At 36.7% G+C, this 15,759-nt stretch overlaps 1 protein-coding gene across 1 annotated transcript; it reads right to left on the bottom strand.

Moving 5' to 3' along the window:
* Positions 1 to 481: 481 nt before the first annotated feature.
* LOC145238977 (uncharacterized) lies at positions 482 to 10,258 on the bottom strand. The gene is made up of 22 exons (XM_080102274.1): positions 10,150 to 10,258; positions 9,780 to 9,954; positions 9,499 to 9,560; positions 9,064 to 9,241; positions 5,748 to 5,959; positions 5,249 to 5,469; positions 4,679 to 4,835; positions 4,470 to 4,605; positions 4,211 to 4,358; positions 4,054 to 4,149; positions 3,753 to 3,937; positions 3,150 to 3,321; positions 2,849 to 2,987; positions 2,617 to 2,788; positions 2,260 to 2,362; positions 2,070 to 2,147; positions 1,869 to 1,938; positions 1,701 to 1,801; positions 1,573 to 1,645; positions 1,060 to 1,180; positions 825 to 949; positions 482 to 737 (listed from the first exon to the last, which is right to left on the bottom strand). The coding sequence occupies exons 1-22, from the start codon at positions 10,199 to 10,201 to the stop codon at positions 637 to 639; spliced, it is 2,877 nt and encodes a 958-aa protein (XP_079958400.1). The 5' UTR covers positions 10,202 to 10,258; the 3' UTR covers positions 482 to 636.
* Between the last annotated feature and the right edge of the window lie 5,501 nt (positions 10,259 to 15,759).

Raw genomic sequence — 15,759 nt, 5'->3', positions numbered from 1 at the left:
CCGCAAATACTTATTGGCGCGACCCTAAAAAATTTGCTCTAAATTCTCGCGACCCAAAAAGTTTGTTTGCATGTAAGTTTGTGGAAAATACCAAGCAACTAATTTAAGACTGCTATTATGCTATTGTCAGTTGCTATTTTCACATAAAACAGTAGGTAAACGAACGTATTTATTCTAACTAATGAGAACTGTGTGCTCTGTGTTGAGACCAAAGCAAATCAATTCAAGATTTAATTTGAGAAACGCCAGCCGAAGATCGTCCTCTACTTTTAGTCTTGATCTGTATTTGCTTTTAATATAAGTTAGTGCATAAAACCCATTAACTTATTGTATTGTTACCAAGACTGTACGTCAGGGGTGGGCAACCTTTGTTACTGTAGGGCCAATTATAAATGTCAAAATTGGATCGAGGGCCGCTCGACCCCTGTTCTAACCCATTTATAAACATTATAATCCAACAAAACAGTGTTTGACGGTTATTTGTATTGTTTTATTTGTACATCAAAATCAACTGACCAAAATGTTATAGGCAACTGCGACTGTATTTTACATGCAACACATAACAAATAGCAAAATTTCAGATTTAAAGCAACATATGCTTTGCAATTAAAATTGAAAGAGCTTTTTCCTTTGACTTCAACACGAGCCAATGTGACTGCCGCATTTCTTTGTGGAAACGTATGGCCACATGTTTTCTCCTTTTAGTGCACTTTGTATCAAACTATCTTCTACATTTCCTGTAAACAAGAAATGTTCATTAACGTTTGCTCTCAAAAGATATCAGTTATTGTTTTAGTAGATTTAGCAGGTGACAAATAACTTACCAGCTATGTAAACCAAAACCCTTGAGCATCCATTTTGTGTCAAGGGAACAGCTGTGTTGCGCAGTACGACAATTTGAAGACGATGTATCTTCAAGGCATTGGCGATAGTTGCAGTAAAGCGGTAACTGCAATAAGTTACAAATTGTACGTTTACTAGATATTCCCTATAAATAGGCAACAAGTTGCTTAAAAAGGGAATTATGTTTATCAGTCAAGTATCGGTTACAGTTATTACTTGTCGTATTCGATCGAAGAGGAAAATTGAAATGTGTAGAGATTGGTCAATGGCATGATATTGGCGCAAGCTATTCTTGGTGCACCTCCTTCCACGTGGAACACCATAGATCGCCCCAGCACTAAAAATATAAACGTATTCTATTAAGTATTGCGATGCCGACAACTAATATATGTTTAAACTACATGACATCTTTTCATACAATCAGGGACTTTGTAGTTAATATGTAGCCTCACAACGACAAAGTCGACAAGAAATTCAGCTTTGCTCTATAGTTGTAAACAAATTAACATTCATGCAAAGTCAATTTTTTAAATCCCGAAATTTGGTCCATGGATAAGGTTTACAGATTAATTCTGGAAAACAGGCAACCTAAGCATGCAGATTTGCATAAAAAATGAAAATTATGTTCTCATCGAATCTGAGCTCATCGAAAACACAGTATCTAAAGAAATCCCCAATTTGCTATAACTTTCATTCCCCAATCATTTTAAAGTTGAAGGTTTTGCTTACCTGTTTTCTCGGTATGGAGAGGTAAGTTTTCATCCAAATAATATTTTCTGCCCCCTCCAATCGTATATGGTCCCTGTAATAACAAATTAACAAGTTTGCTACATTAATGCATAAACCAAAATACCTACGTGCTTGCCAGATAAGTCTCCAATTTCAAATGTACATGGTTCCGTTTTCCTTGACCCATAGATTGGCGACGAAACATTCACCGCGTAGGGATTATAGTGTCCTGCAAATAAACATAGGTTTGGAAGATATTTAAGGTGTGGTTGATTTATTTGCTTGTACTAAGTTACCCAAAGCTATTGCACATTCAGATTCGACTGTGACAGGATCAATGTGAACGTGCCAATTGTTTGTTGTTGTCTGCATGAAACGAGAACAATAATTAGTTGTCTGCATGAAACGAAAACAATAATTAAGTAAAAACAAATTGGCATAAGATTTGCCAATAGTCATAGTTCAAAAATATTGAAAGCTGCAGTAAATTATATTACCATGGTCGGATTGTCATAACTCAAGCCAACTTCAATGCTGGTTGATGACGCAGAACCATCAGTATAGATCACTTGTCTCTACAAAACACACAAATACCTTATTTCTGTGTGAAGCATTTGCCAACCTTTTGACATTGATGTTTATAGAAAACACTTAAAAGTTACACTTTCGTGTATCAAAATAACTTGCCATTCTAATATATCCGACAAATACAGTGGAGAACAAAACTTGAGCTTCGATCACGTAACCTGTGCTGTCAGCTGGAACTAAATCGATTCTTGCACATTTCCACCTAAACAGCAGTGTTAACATGTAAATCTGAGCGATTGGGTATGACGCCTTCAACAGGCCTGGAGTACTACGATTATAAGTATGCCATGACCGCTGGTCTGCAAACGCTTCAGGGACGATCCTTAGTGATGAATACATGTTCATCTCAGCCATTTTGATGTTAACACCAACTTTAAATCAATTCCATATCAAATGAATTTATTTTTAAGGCACTTAGTCGTCTACTGTTTCTCATAGAGCAACAATCAGTCTTACGGTTGGGAATTGTGGTCGTAAATTACAACAGATCGTCCAGCAACTCCAACATCTTGGCTTAAAGGCAAATTTCCGTCCAATGCTCTCAAGTTATAGCCATTTAGGTAAAGTTTCCCAAATTTTCCACTCAGATCGCCAACTGCATAATGGTCCGTAGTTTGTCCTGCCGTTGCTATAACAAAATATTTTGGACTTGTTAAAGGGTTTTAAACGGCAAACCGGTGGAAAATACCTTGCGAAGTGTTAAAGGGATTAAAGACGTCAGACACTGAGGTACATTTGTCCAATCCCTGTGCAGTTGGAAGATACGGCAATTCATGAATTTGAATGTCAACCGCTGTACGACGATGTCCGTTCACAGAAATTTGAATCTGGAAACAGATATAATAAATCTCATACGCAGTTAATCTATCTCTCAAAACAGCAATATATTTTTGGAGTTAAAACCCATTGAAAAGACATTATTTTGTAATAAACCTTTGAACTATGTAACAACCATAAAACATTATTTTATCAAAGAAATTTATTGTTACCTTGGAAACATCAAATTCTGACTCTCTTAAAATTTTGATGATGCCGCTAATGCCTCCGTTATTGTCGTCACCTTCCCATCTGTTGCTCTCAGCGATTTCGGTTCTCAGCCACGTGATATTTCCGCAGGCGTACCTGGGTGCTCCTTTGTCCGCAATGTGAACTACAACTGACCTGTAGTTTTATAATAAACATTTGCAGAAAATTCAGTGTGAAAAAAACCACTAAATCTGTCGCTTTTTTTATTTAAGCTTTTATCCCGTTTTTGTTTTGTTTTTAGACACTGATGATGCTTTTTATAGCGAAATGCATTTGTTTTGATAAAACAAATAAAATATAGCGACAGATTTAGTGGTTTTTTCACACTGAATTTTCTTGATCTGATTTTACTGACCCTGAATCGTCGCGGTCGTTTTACTTGAAAGGAGATTTCAATAATAAGAAACGAATTACAACATTTGTAGAAATAAGTATTATTTATTTAAATTTCCACTGTTGGCCAAATTCGACCAATAAGTTATCTCAATTGCAAAATGGATTGGATTTTACAAGATTTTATAAGACACATTTCAAGAATTTTTAAAGAAATTAAAGAATAGTCTTACCGACCAATGACATTATATGGACCAGACAACGGCAAACTTGTGTCTGTAAAAAAGTATTTTCCTCCACTATCACGAAGAGTTTCGGAAATGTCGATCGCTTCGTGTCTTCCTGACAAGTCGCCTAGCTCACATCGTAGTGGGTTATTTGCGGAACATTGACTTGAATAATCGCCCGATGTCGACACCTAGAATACATAGAGCTGATCAGTTAAAAATAGCTCATAAATAAACCAAACAACTCATAAAGTTTCTAATTATCAACAGCAATAATATAAACAGAACAAATTTTACGTTGGTTCACCTTTGAAGGATTGTAGTGTGGACCAGTGCTTCCACAATCGGCCCCCACTGGATAAACATGAACATGAAAGTTATGTGCTTTTGTCATAACGCCATCCTGAAAAGAATACTTTGCCTATATTTCCGAAAGACAAGTATATTACCGTTAGAAATTTTACCAGATTTGCAAGGTTAATGTAAACTGAAGTATCGTCACGACTCTTTCCCCTGGATTGTCGAAAGTACATTGCGCCGTAAGCTGGAGAGTTAAATCGGACAACTGCAGTTGTTACGACCCCGGGGTAGTCAATGTTGGCGCAAACCCATCTATGCATACAACAAACTTTTTTCAGAGTGTAAAGGCTTTAGTGAAAAAAATCCAAATCAATTTTAAGCAGTTCTCTATTTCGTACATTTGATTTAAACACAGTTTTTTACCTTGACCCGTCGCTTCTGTGGAGCACAATCGATCTTCCAACAACACTGTTTGGTCCAAACAAGGGAAGATTCCAGTCATAAAAATGAGCATCATAAATGTTTGTTGATATCTTTCCATATTTGCTACTTAGATCACCTGTTTGTTTTTAAGTCGGATCAGTTTAATTCCGCTGTTTGTAACCCAAAACTTGCAGTTTATTTTGTCTTACCAACTTCAAACTGGTCTTCGGTTCCAGACGCTGGAAAGTTGATGACCCCGTAAGGATTAAAGTGGCCTCCTACGTTTCCAGCACTACATCTCTGGTCATCCGCATTCCTACGTTGCGTTACAGGAAACTTGTGCACGTGATATGCAATAGGAAGATACTGCAGCAAAAAATGTCAAAACATACACATTATCTGTAAGATTATGTTTCTGACATTTTTGTATTTACGGACCCGTTTATGGCCCGAAATTTAAACCATGCCGCTGTTGTCAAACAGTACAGCCGAAACTTTACTATGCCATTTTTGTGTTTTTGAAGCTATGTTTTAATGAATTACCCATTATTTTTGCATTGAAATTTTGAAAGTTTTTTCAGTTCCTAGTACGAACTACTTTACTGTTGATGCTGAAAATATCAAAAATGTCACAGTTTTAGCGAACAGAGTTTCTATAACTAACATAAATCCCCTTAAAACGCTTATTTGATGGTGCAGCCCGAGGGCTCTGAAAATCTCCAAATATTTTAGGACCAACTATTCTTGAACAAAAATACTGTACAAAATTGAATTCCTACTTGTAAACCAGTCAGTTCCACTTTAGTTTCGGTGACGTCAAACGGTGAATTTTGCGATATTGTGATGAAACCCAGAACATTGTCCCACTCAATTTCGCTCCGAACAGTCTTTGCTGCAACCGCTGATACTGCAGCACAAGCAATGACATCATTGTTCCTTTTTATACCGATGTGTTTGTGAATGGCAACCATTCCAGGAACCAAACTTGCTTGGCGATTTTCTGCAATAAAAGAGAGATGCGATTTGGGAATGAATTAAAAAAACACTTAGATTCTGAGCATGGATTAATTTACAAAAACTTGGATTTGGTTTTCCGTTTTTTGGATTGGACCTTTAACCTTTATGATGTACTAAAATGGCTAAGATTTATTTTCAAAAAATGTCACTTTTTTCAAGTTTAGGTATATTTTGGAGCATATGCCTACTTTAATGCGTAATCTGACATTTAATTGTATTGTTTGTCCGCATAAGTGGAAAACAACATATAAGACCGGTCACCTTGAGAAACAGATGTTCCAACCACTAAATGCGGGACAACTACACTACTGTGGGAAAGCGTATGGCAGCGTTTGGTGAAGTCATTTTGTTGGTTGATGTAACCTCGAGAGAATTGAACCAAGCTGTAAGACGAGTTTCCGGACAACAACGAATATTCTGTGCCGTAAGCTAAACTCGTCAAAATGTACATCCCGTTCCTCGAACGCCGTTTCCTGAAAATCAAAAAAAAATTGTTTGTCCGACATTAGTTTTTTTAAACATCGAATAATATATACCAAAGCTCTATTTTTAACCCAAGTTTTTTGTATTTGTTTTATTATTGCGGTAAACAGGATGTAAATAACAGTACATCACAAGATGCAATCAAAAGAACTTAATAAAACTAACGAATCGTGCTGAAAAAAACAACACATTGTATGGCAAACAGTGGCGGCTCGTGCCTAAAATTTGTGGGGGTGCTGCTCAAAATTTTAGCCTTTATTGAACATATATAAGTTGGCAATATATAGAAAACCTACATTTATAGTTTTCTAGCCATTGTTTTGTGTAGAAAAACAAGTAATACAAATCTTAATTAGAAACTCCATTGTGACGTAATTTTTGTTACGCAATAATGTACACGAGTGTAAATAGCAGACGATATCATTTGTGTATTTTGTTTACTTGCACAGCGACGGCTAAACTGTTTAGCCTAAACACCACAACATGCAGTAATAGTGTGGAACAAAAACACACGTGACACAGACTTGAAACTAAGCGGTTGTAAATACGGTAAAACACAACAAGAATATAGAAAAAAAAGTAATGATTCGAAAAAGGTCAAAGTATTTCAGTTCGACAACATTTAAAAAAATGGTCATGTTTCATTTAAGTAACCTTATGGTCACAGTCAGCGTTTTCAACATATTATATAACACTTCACAGATTATAATTGTCACACAAAAAACTAGCCATACAGCTGTTTATTGGTATCATAACTGACAAATTTAACAACCACTTTACATTTGTGTCAGAACTTGTTTATTTTAACATCTTTTTTTGAATTTTTGTGTACAGACTATTATTTGTCTTTCAGATTTTTGACTGCTATAATTGCTGCTTTATTTGCTGGCAAATAGCTTATAATTGCTTTTTAAGTGCAAAACTCCTTCAAGCTTTAAAATTTACAACACTCTCACTTAAATTTAAACCATATTATTAAACCTTGTGCTTCCTTTTTACAACCAAAATGAATCATAAAGTTGTAGTTTGGGCATGATAATTGATAGCTTCTTCCTTGATTCCAAATGACAACTGAGAAACTGTTTTTCTATTTAGTAGTACTAGCACTGCAAGTGCAAGTCTTTTGGAAATAATGGTGTTCCTAACAAAGGTTTGCATCCAAACTGTTTTGCCTTTGAAGGACTCATGGAAACAGCAAAAAGGATTTTTCATCCTAGTAATTTCACTTGTCAAAACATCATCTAGATTATTTTCAAAGTAATCATGAACATCAGATCTACAGAAACATTTTCATTTCAGTAACTAAGTTAGTATTTCTTTGTCAACAATAGGATGTGCTTGGTGGTCACTACTATCTTGTCTGTAGAATGTTCATTCTGAAGAAACACTTCCTGTGAAGCAATTTAGCAGCTACTGTTTAGACCAGTGGTTCCCAACCTGGGGTTCGCGGACCCCCAAGGGATCCGTGAGATGGTTTCAGGGGGTCCATGGAGACAAACATTTGTAGTGGCATTAACAACAGTGGAATATTTTTAAGTTCCCAAACCGTTTTTACAATCCTATACCGTAAGTGCAAACTGTTTATGAAATCCTTGGATCAAGAAAACTTGTGATTCTTACCTCCATTGTGACATCACAACACACATTAACAATATAATTCTTTGTGCTTTGTTTTAATTATTGTACACTAGAAAATTTATCTCTTTTAGTGCATTGACAGCTACAGTACAGAACTTTATTGAGATTAAAGGACTGTGAAGGTTGATTCAAATTTTGCCCCCCAAAAACGAAGGTATAATAACGTACTGTATATATAATGCAGGAAACGAAAAAAGACTAAATTACGTTGGGGGTCCGCGGTCCGATAAAATTTATAAAAGGGGTCCGTGACCACAAAAAGGTTGGGAACCACTGGTTTAGACAAACAGTACATGTCCATTATATCAATACTCATCTTTTTCGTTTCAAAGTTTGCACAGAACAAAATGCAGTCTATTATTTTGGACAAAATTTCATGATTTTTTTCCACTTTTTTGTTGTGTTCAATAATTGAAAGTCTATATACGCCTCACTAAGTTTTTCCTTAATATTTACAGTTCCCAAAAGTGAAAGTGAAACATCATTGTCCACATGCTTCTTTGACTTCTCATGTTTTTCTGCTTTCTCACCTATTTTGGCTACATTTGTAAAACCATCTTTTGTCCAGCATTTTTCATCACCTCCAAACAGCAAACATGGAAAACAGAACAGTGCATTTTTAACTTCACAACCACAAAGCCATTTTTTTGATACCATTCAGAATTAAAACTGCGTATATATTTCTTGTTGTGGCTCATTCCTGGCTGACAAAGTTGAATATCAGGCGTTGGACGCCCTTTTTTCTTAATACTTACCTTTTCAGCACTTGATAACTGCGAAATCTTAAGTTGCTGAAGCTCACTTACAGTCACCGAATTAGAATCTTGAAAAGCCATGATTAACCTTTCAATCAAAAACTGTAAAAATGATTAAAAAAGAATAACTGTCGTACTGTACTCATTGTCGAACCTGATGGTACACGTGATTTGCTTTGGCACACAATAAACGCGGAACAGACAACTATTTCCGGGTGCCCAGGTCACACGCTACGTGATTGGTGGAGCTGCGCGAGCCGCAGCACCCTGGCTCCTATTTCGCCCAGCATGTAGCTTTTCAAAGTGCGCATGCGCAGAACCGCAAAACGTCATGAAACGTCAGGAAACGTCAGAAAACTGGAGCTGCAGTTCCAGCATAGATATACATTAGTGTTTCCAAAAAAAAAATTTTTTTAATGAAAAAAAAGGTGATTAGGGCGGAAATTATGCTTATTATATATTGCTAAGGAATAAAAATAAAAATAATGAAAGTTATTTGTAATATTATGGTAGGAGTATTAAGTAAAAATATCTAGGGGGTGCTGCAGCTCCGCAGCACCCTAGCACGAGCCGCCCCTGATGGCAAAGCATGCTCTTGAATTAAAATCTCTTTGTTTTTTTACATCTGGACATGAATCAAAAGTCTTAGTAAATTTCACCTACTACCAAACGGATAAGATTTATTGTGTTTTAAAACTTACCGAAGCCAAACATCGCCTGCTATTGGACCCACAAACTTCGCTCGTAGCGTTGCCGTAAAATCGTTTCTGGTGAGAATTGTTGCACAGACGGGTTGGCCTCCACCAGATATGCAAACAGATCGATGAAATATTTCGTCTCCGCTGACATTTAACTTTCTGGTAGACCCCGATGAAATACCTGTATACCAGAGTTATATGCAAGTAAAAGTGCTATTAGGAAACTGGCGTAAAACCGATCGGTTCTACTAGTAAATCGTTTTATTTCATTATGAGTATCGTCATTTTATACTCACGCAAAACCTAAAAAAAGAAGATTTGTGTTATAGTACTGCCAAGTTCGAAATCTAAAACTGTATATTGCATTGATCGCATGACAGATTACGAGAAACAAACGACAATCATTAAACTATATTTGGTTTAGTAGGCTATACCTACCTGTCAGCGATAGTATTGTTCCTCCAAGTTGCTTACATACGTCATTATGAGAAAGTTCGCCCCTGAGATGAAAAACACGTCATACAACATAGCAAAGACAATTTTGTATGTATGGAATCTCCCGCAGACAATAGAATTAAAAAAGATCGTTGCTTCGAATCAGTTGAATATTTAGACTGTTTAATAGACAAACAGGTACAAAGCATTTAAAAATATATTAAGACAATTTGTAAATTCCAGTCGTGCATTGAAGTTTTGATCTGTAACAATGCATCGTTTACCCAAACATTGCTGGAAATTCCTTTATTTCCAGCTGGTTATAGTTGATGGCGTGACTGTTCATACTGATCGTCACATATACTTCCTTGCCGACAGGAACAAATGTGATTTCACCCACAACTCCGTTCATTGACAGCGAAGCGACATACTCCGTGCTATCCACTTTGTAAATCAAAACTGCAAACACCAAACATATTTCATCATTTTTTTTTATCTATAATAAAATATGTTAGGATCAGCACACGGAGTTGCTCGGTATGATTACATATTAAACATGCAATTGGAATGTTAAAAGTTGAACAACTGAAGGTTTTGAGTCACACTTAAAATATTTTTCATAAGTCAGCGCTTTGTTTCAATAACAAAAGTTACCTGTAACACAGCACAATGCCAGAAGAAGTCTTTTCGGGTCGTATCGCACCATTTCTGCAATAGCCCAAGGAGCAACAAAACAAACCTGGAAAACTACAAGAATCAAACAGATAACTGAAAGTCAAAAAAGCAGTACACGCAATGATGCCCAAATATACATTCCATATAAACAACTGGTAATATGTTCTTTCTGCGCTAAAGTCTTTGCACCAGCTGATGTATTTTAACTGGCGAACTCCTTTAAATAGGCCTCCTTCCTGTCTGCGCGTTCTTAATTCCTACATATGCACAACAGCAATTACATCTCGAGTGTTATTAAGCCAAACGCCTTCAGGCACGAGCTCAGTTTATGTTGGTTTATGTATAACTATAAACCCACCAAAGTGTATGGTAAATCGGCTGTAACCTGCCAATAAAAAAATAAGATTACACTCGTAATTCCGCATTTGAGTTTAGGCAACATGTAAACCATAAGCTCTTACCATTTTTAACTGCTAGTGCAAATTTGGATGATTTTGTCGCACTACGTCCATTGCCTAATTGCAATATAGTTTTTCTCCGTATTGTGAATTTCAATGCACTTGTATGATGTTTTTAATTATTTTTACAGATCGCCTATAGACCTTCCTCGTGCATGCTTAACAGGAGCGCAACCCAAACTATACACAAAAAAAAATATTCGAGTTGTCGGATTAAAGACCAACGAACCCATCGGATCATATGAACGAGTCTTAATTTTCTCTACTTTAATTTGCGGTGTTCTGAATCAAAGCGGTGAACTATTTTGTTTGATAAAAACATCGATTTAAAATGCCTTGCGACTCTCGGTCTAATCTGATTAAGACGACCTAATTGACGAAATTGGCGCTAAGGCAATTTTCATTTAAATGTTACAGAGAACATATTAGACAAGAAACTAATATTTAAAATTAAATTAAAAAAATACACCAGTGTCTTTAAACGTGAGTATCGCAAATGATATCGTGCAACGTATAATGCTATGTTATAACATCCACTTTGAATTTTGTAGGCGTGCAAAGTTTCACAAACAAAATTTGTATGCAACTTTTAAGTATCAGATTTTAATATTTTTTGAATATACCTCCTTCACTTCTCGACAATTACGGTGCCGCAACAAGATGGGTGGCGCCGCTCTTTACCATGTAAAAGAGGATAAATGAACAAAAGGTTTATTGTACTTGTCAAACTTAATTAGCATATTCATAAAGGCTTGTCTGCCCTACTTCTACAGTAATATCCGGCAAAAGATTTTGTTTTATAAATGCGAGGTGGACAGTAGCCCTAGCCCTAGTGTCATTATATAAGTGCAAACGCGGGCTGTGCAAGCCGGATTGCACAAAAAAACGGATTTAATGGAGTATATAATGCATTGTGTACTTTCGTTCCGTAGATAATGGTCAAAGAATCAATTAACGTGAACAATGAGTCAACAAATCAGATTTGCATAAAAATGTTGCTAGAATGTTTTTTCAAAGCTGTAATTTTAAGTGAAGATAGTAATTTTTCGGCAACATGGATTTAAAATTCAGAAGTTAAAATTGTTTCGTTGTTTGATGATGTGATAATTTATTACGTGACCACACGATGGCGTACAAGATCTCGCAGAAAAAAGTAATACAGTCTCAAATATGGGAAAACTAATTATAAATTAGAGTGATAAAGTGCATTTATTGTTCCATAAAATCCACCTTCAATTAGCTCTTTGATTAACTTTATTAGTGGCTTTCAATTATTTTCAGTGTGAAATTCAAAATTGCAGTCTTATGTTTGTAACGATCTTAGGCAGGCATTATAATGTTCTTTAATCACTGCTCTACATTGGAACACTATTTACGGATCTGTACGTAACTCTAAATAGAAACATGACGACCCATATTGACACAAAAAGCGACTTGCTTCATTGTTCAGACGTTTTGACAAATTCTCGTATCATCATCAGTGATGTGAGCTTATACATCAGTCAAACACGTTTATATACATAAAACGACTGATACAAGATACGATCTACAATGCAAATGGCCACATCTAAAGTAAATGGCAACTGGCAAATTGAATGTCAAAAAGTTGTGTAATGACGTCGATGTTATCGTTTAGGGCAAGGTGATTTGCGTCCTGTAAATAAATGGTTGGGGAAGTGTCAATCGTCAAATAGATTTAACTACAAACCTTTTGTTTCAAAGATATTCAAGTGCCAATAGTTGCTTTTGTACGCAGTATTTCCACATGTCATAAACACCGAGTAGCCAGGGGGTCAAATTAGTTTTATCATAATTGTCTATTGATGCAGTCACTTTTAATATTCAGTGTTGAATTGTGTGTACCAGTGCAGTTTCATAGTGTATTAATTAATAAGTGTTTTATTATGTCATTAATACTGTTGTTTAGGAAACGGTTTGTTCCCATTAGCGGGCGGCAATTTTAGATAGGTTTGTGATGTGCTTCGTTGTGCGTAAATGGGTAGGAACAAACATTCACCCGCCAAATATACCAACAACCACAAAGTTATAGTAAATAAGTTTTTCAACGTCAAATATTATTTATAAGTACGTGATGGGTTATTTTGAATACATTTGACATATCAGTCAGCTAATAAACACACGAACACTTGCATTTAGTTACTACAACTCAGTGATCAAGAATAGACGTTACCGGACTAGGAAAAGTGACGAGGCAAATTTGCGGCGATACACGCGTAACGTCATTGTTGCCGGGCTTGGATTTATAATCGCCGTCGCATTCATTTTGGTACAAGATAGAACAAGAAAAAAGATACGTAGTCAGAACTAGATGATACCAACATGTTTTTAGATTTTTACATGGATTATCATCACAATATCAAAATCTTATGTTTGCAGTGATTTCCAATATGGGAGGTATTTCTGTTTCTGTCATGTTAAGAATTTCGAGTTTCAGGGCAGAATTTCGATTTTTTTTGCCTGTGGTTTGTAAATAGCCAATATTTCTAAAAACCGGGGTTCTTGAAGTCAATGTACGACACGAATTTAATGTTACTCGTTTAATTAGACACCGTCTATCGACCATTCTTTATCGGGAATGTACGAAAATGTTTTCAGTTGTTAAGTTGGCAATTTTTAAAAAAAGTATAGAAACCTCCGCTGTAGCTTATTCTGGGCTTGTTTTATGAGACAATTTCACTACTGAGTATTAAAGTGCGTTTGAACTGGTATTTACTCAGGCATTATGGATTTGTGACTTTGTAAACATCACAGAACTTTAATGAAATCGTTTAGCATCCTTTGTGTACAGAACAGAATTTGGTTGAACGCAATGTCATCCATGTCCTGCCAAACTAATTGATTAATAATACGTTAGCTGGCAACAACCAACAAAGCTTTTTTATATTTATAAGCGGCAGTAGTCTTTCTAATCGTCACCGAAAGCAGAGAAAAGCACAGCTTAACGGAACCACTGGCAAAGAATAGGATTTCATGGTTTTTAGTAGGCACTACAGAAATAGTAAGAGTCGTGGAATATTATTTTAAGCCCAAACTAATGGAGTTTACCAGTGTTACACACAACGTCAGAGACAGTAACAAAGAAACCACACTTGTTGAACAAACTATAAAATAGCAGTGAAATTTAATGTTAACGATGCGGGGGGCGAAATTGTCGTTTTTTTACAAGTGGGAACAACAGGTCCTTACTACAGCAGCGATCTACAAACTGACGGATGTTGCCGCAAGATCCCGCTGACGTTTTTATTTGCCGCATCATACGTGGCATGACTTATTCGTAAGCATATTTTTTTTCCTGCGTGTATTTCACAACCGAACAGCACTACGACGCAAGAGCAGCAGTGAATCAGGGTATGGTTTCAGGCCTTCGATGAGTCATTCTTGAAAATAGAAAACTGGTCCGTGCGTGTACAACGCATCACGATTTCCAGAAAGTCTAAACGTTCCAGTAAAGTACTTGGTTGTCAGTGGTGTAGACGAAGTTCAAATGTTAAAATAGATTAATGTGTTTTAAGAATGATATTTGAGGTGCGTTTTTGTACCATTGACGCACAATGTCTTGAAACAACTTAATCACTGTCCTTAAAACAGTGACATAATTTTGCCTAGTAATAGTTGGTACGTATCGCCTTTGGGAAAGAAATATTACTTGGGTTTCATATTACGCGTCTAATCGTGAATCAAATCGTGAAAAACGTAGGCGTTAAGCATAGTCGAGAGAAAAAGTTTAGTTGAGGAAACGCCACTACGCTTTTGGCAAGATTTCGACACCACGCTGCCAAACGAGCACTGAAACGAGCAGACTTTGCAGGGCTATATTATTGGCCTCTTTTTGCTTTTTTCTGCAATATTGCATCTAGTGTTGTGTTGTGTGTACAGAACGAGATGCTGTTTCTGTATACCACGTATTAGCAAACAGGATTTCCGTTAAAAAATAGTACAAGAAATTTGCTGACCGCTGTGTTGAAATGGTTGTGTTTGCAGATAGGCAATGCTAGCAGACAGAAGTAAGTGTGGGTCCGTATTTAGCTTTTCAGCATTGAAGGTTACGTGACCGGCCTGTGGCGCTGACTGCGGTTGCCAGTTTTGTTTGTTTACTCTGAGCATGAAGAATGACATAGAGTGTAGCTTACGCACCGGCTTTCACAACGCCCCAATTAGTTCAAGCATCGGGTAGACTAATATGCACAGTCAGATATTAGTCATGAGTTAGCCAAAGAAGCGAAAGAAAAGAGAGGTGTCTGTTATGGCCCTGGCATGTTGTTCTGGTGTCGAATTACAGGCCGCAATTCCGGAAATATGGCAGTGTTTGACATTTAGTGAAGCAGAAGTATGTTTGGCATGATGCCGTTGCACTACAATAACTTTTATGGCAAACACCGTCACGGCTAGCTGTGCTAGTTATTTGATCAAAATTTGCACGAGCTATTACTGAATAAACTGAAGCTCTCAATCCAGTAAATAAGCTGGTAAGTCAAGTTCAAAACGCGGTCTTTATCACCACAGCCACAATGCTGGATTCAAACCATTTTCAAAGATTTTTAATTAACGACTTCGTACATTTATGTTGTGCGTTTAATTGTGACATAGCAAATTAGACTAAACAATTGATTGTATTGTAGGCAGAGCACGCATGGTAAGGGCAAGCTTATGCGCTGCTTCCGATGCGATCAACCGTGTCGAAACTATCACGCACTTTGTTTACACACTGGGTTTGACGTAAGTCCATAGTTTTATCGGATCGAACAAGCACATGGCAAAATGCGTATGTTTAGCTGTGCTAAATTAAAAAAAAACGCGTTTGGTGGAGCCTGTAAGTTTTGCATTAATTTGTCTGTTCTGCTATCAAACACAATTAATTTAGGGGGTTGATCAGCTGTGTCTGGTCGGGTTTAAGAACTTTACAAGGCGCCAGCAGTAACTGATTGACAGGCATTGATCAATTTGGCCCTTAGCATGGTGCATGGTACGCTTTTGTTTCTGACCGATGGCGTCTCAACGAAAAACGAATTTCTCGGCCAAATTAACCTACCGTCATCTCGCCAGACAAGGGTGGTTAGTTTTGAAAGCAGTGAGGTGTGGTTTAGTACGTTGTGTTGATATTGCTTGCAGA

Source organism: Phallusia mammillata, chromosome 7 (assembly GCF_965637545.1).
Source record: "Phallusia mammillata chromosome 7, kaPhaMamm4.hap1.1, whole genome shotgun sequence".
Classification (NCBI taxonomy): Eukaryota; Metazoa; Chordata; class Ascidiacea; order Phlebobranchia; family Ascidiidae; genus Phallusia; species Phallusia mammillata.
Note: the sequence above shows the minus strand (reverse complement) of the source record. Positions and strands in the feature narration are given on the sequence as shown.

What these genes read in the sequence shown, in the direction of transcription:
- LOC145238977 (XM_080102274.1), bottom strand. Translation starts at nt 10,201, where the DNA reads ATGGTGCGATACGACCCGAAAAGACTTCTTCTGGCATTGTGCTGTGTT. An exon ending in GCAGGCGATGTTTGGCTTCG is followed by an intron (nt 5,960 to 9,063) that starts GTAAGTTTTAAA and finishes TTTGATTTTCAG; the next exon opens with GAAACGGCGTTCGAGGAACG. An exon ending in TACGACCACAATTCCCAACC is followed by an intron (nt 2,363 to 2,616) that starts GTAAGACTGATT and finishes ACTGCTGTTTAG; the next exon opens with GTGGAAATGTGCAAGAATCG.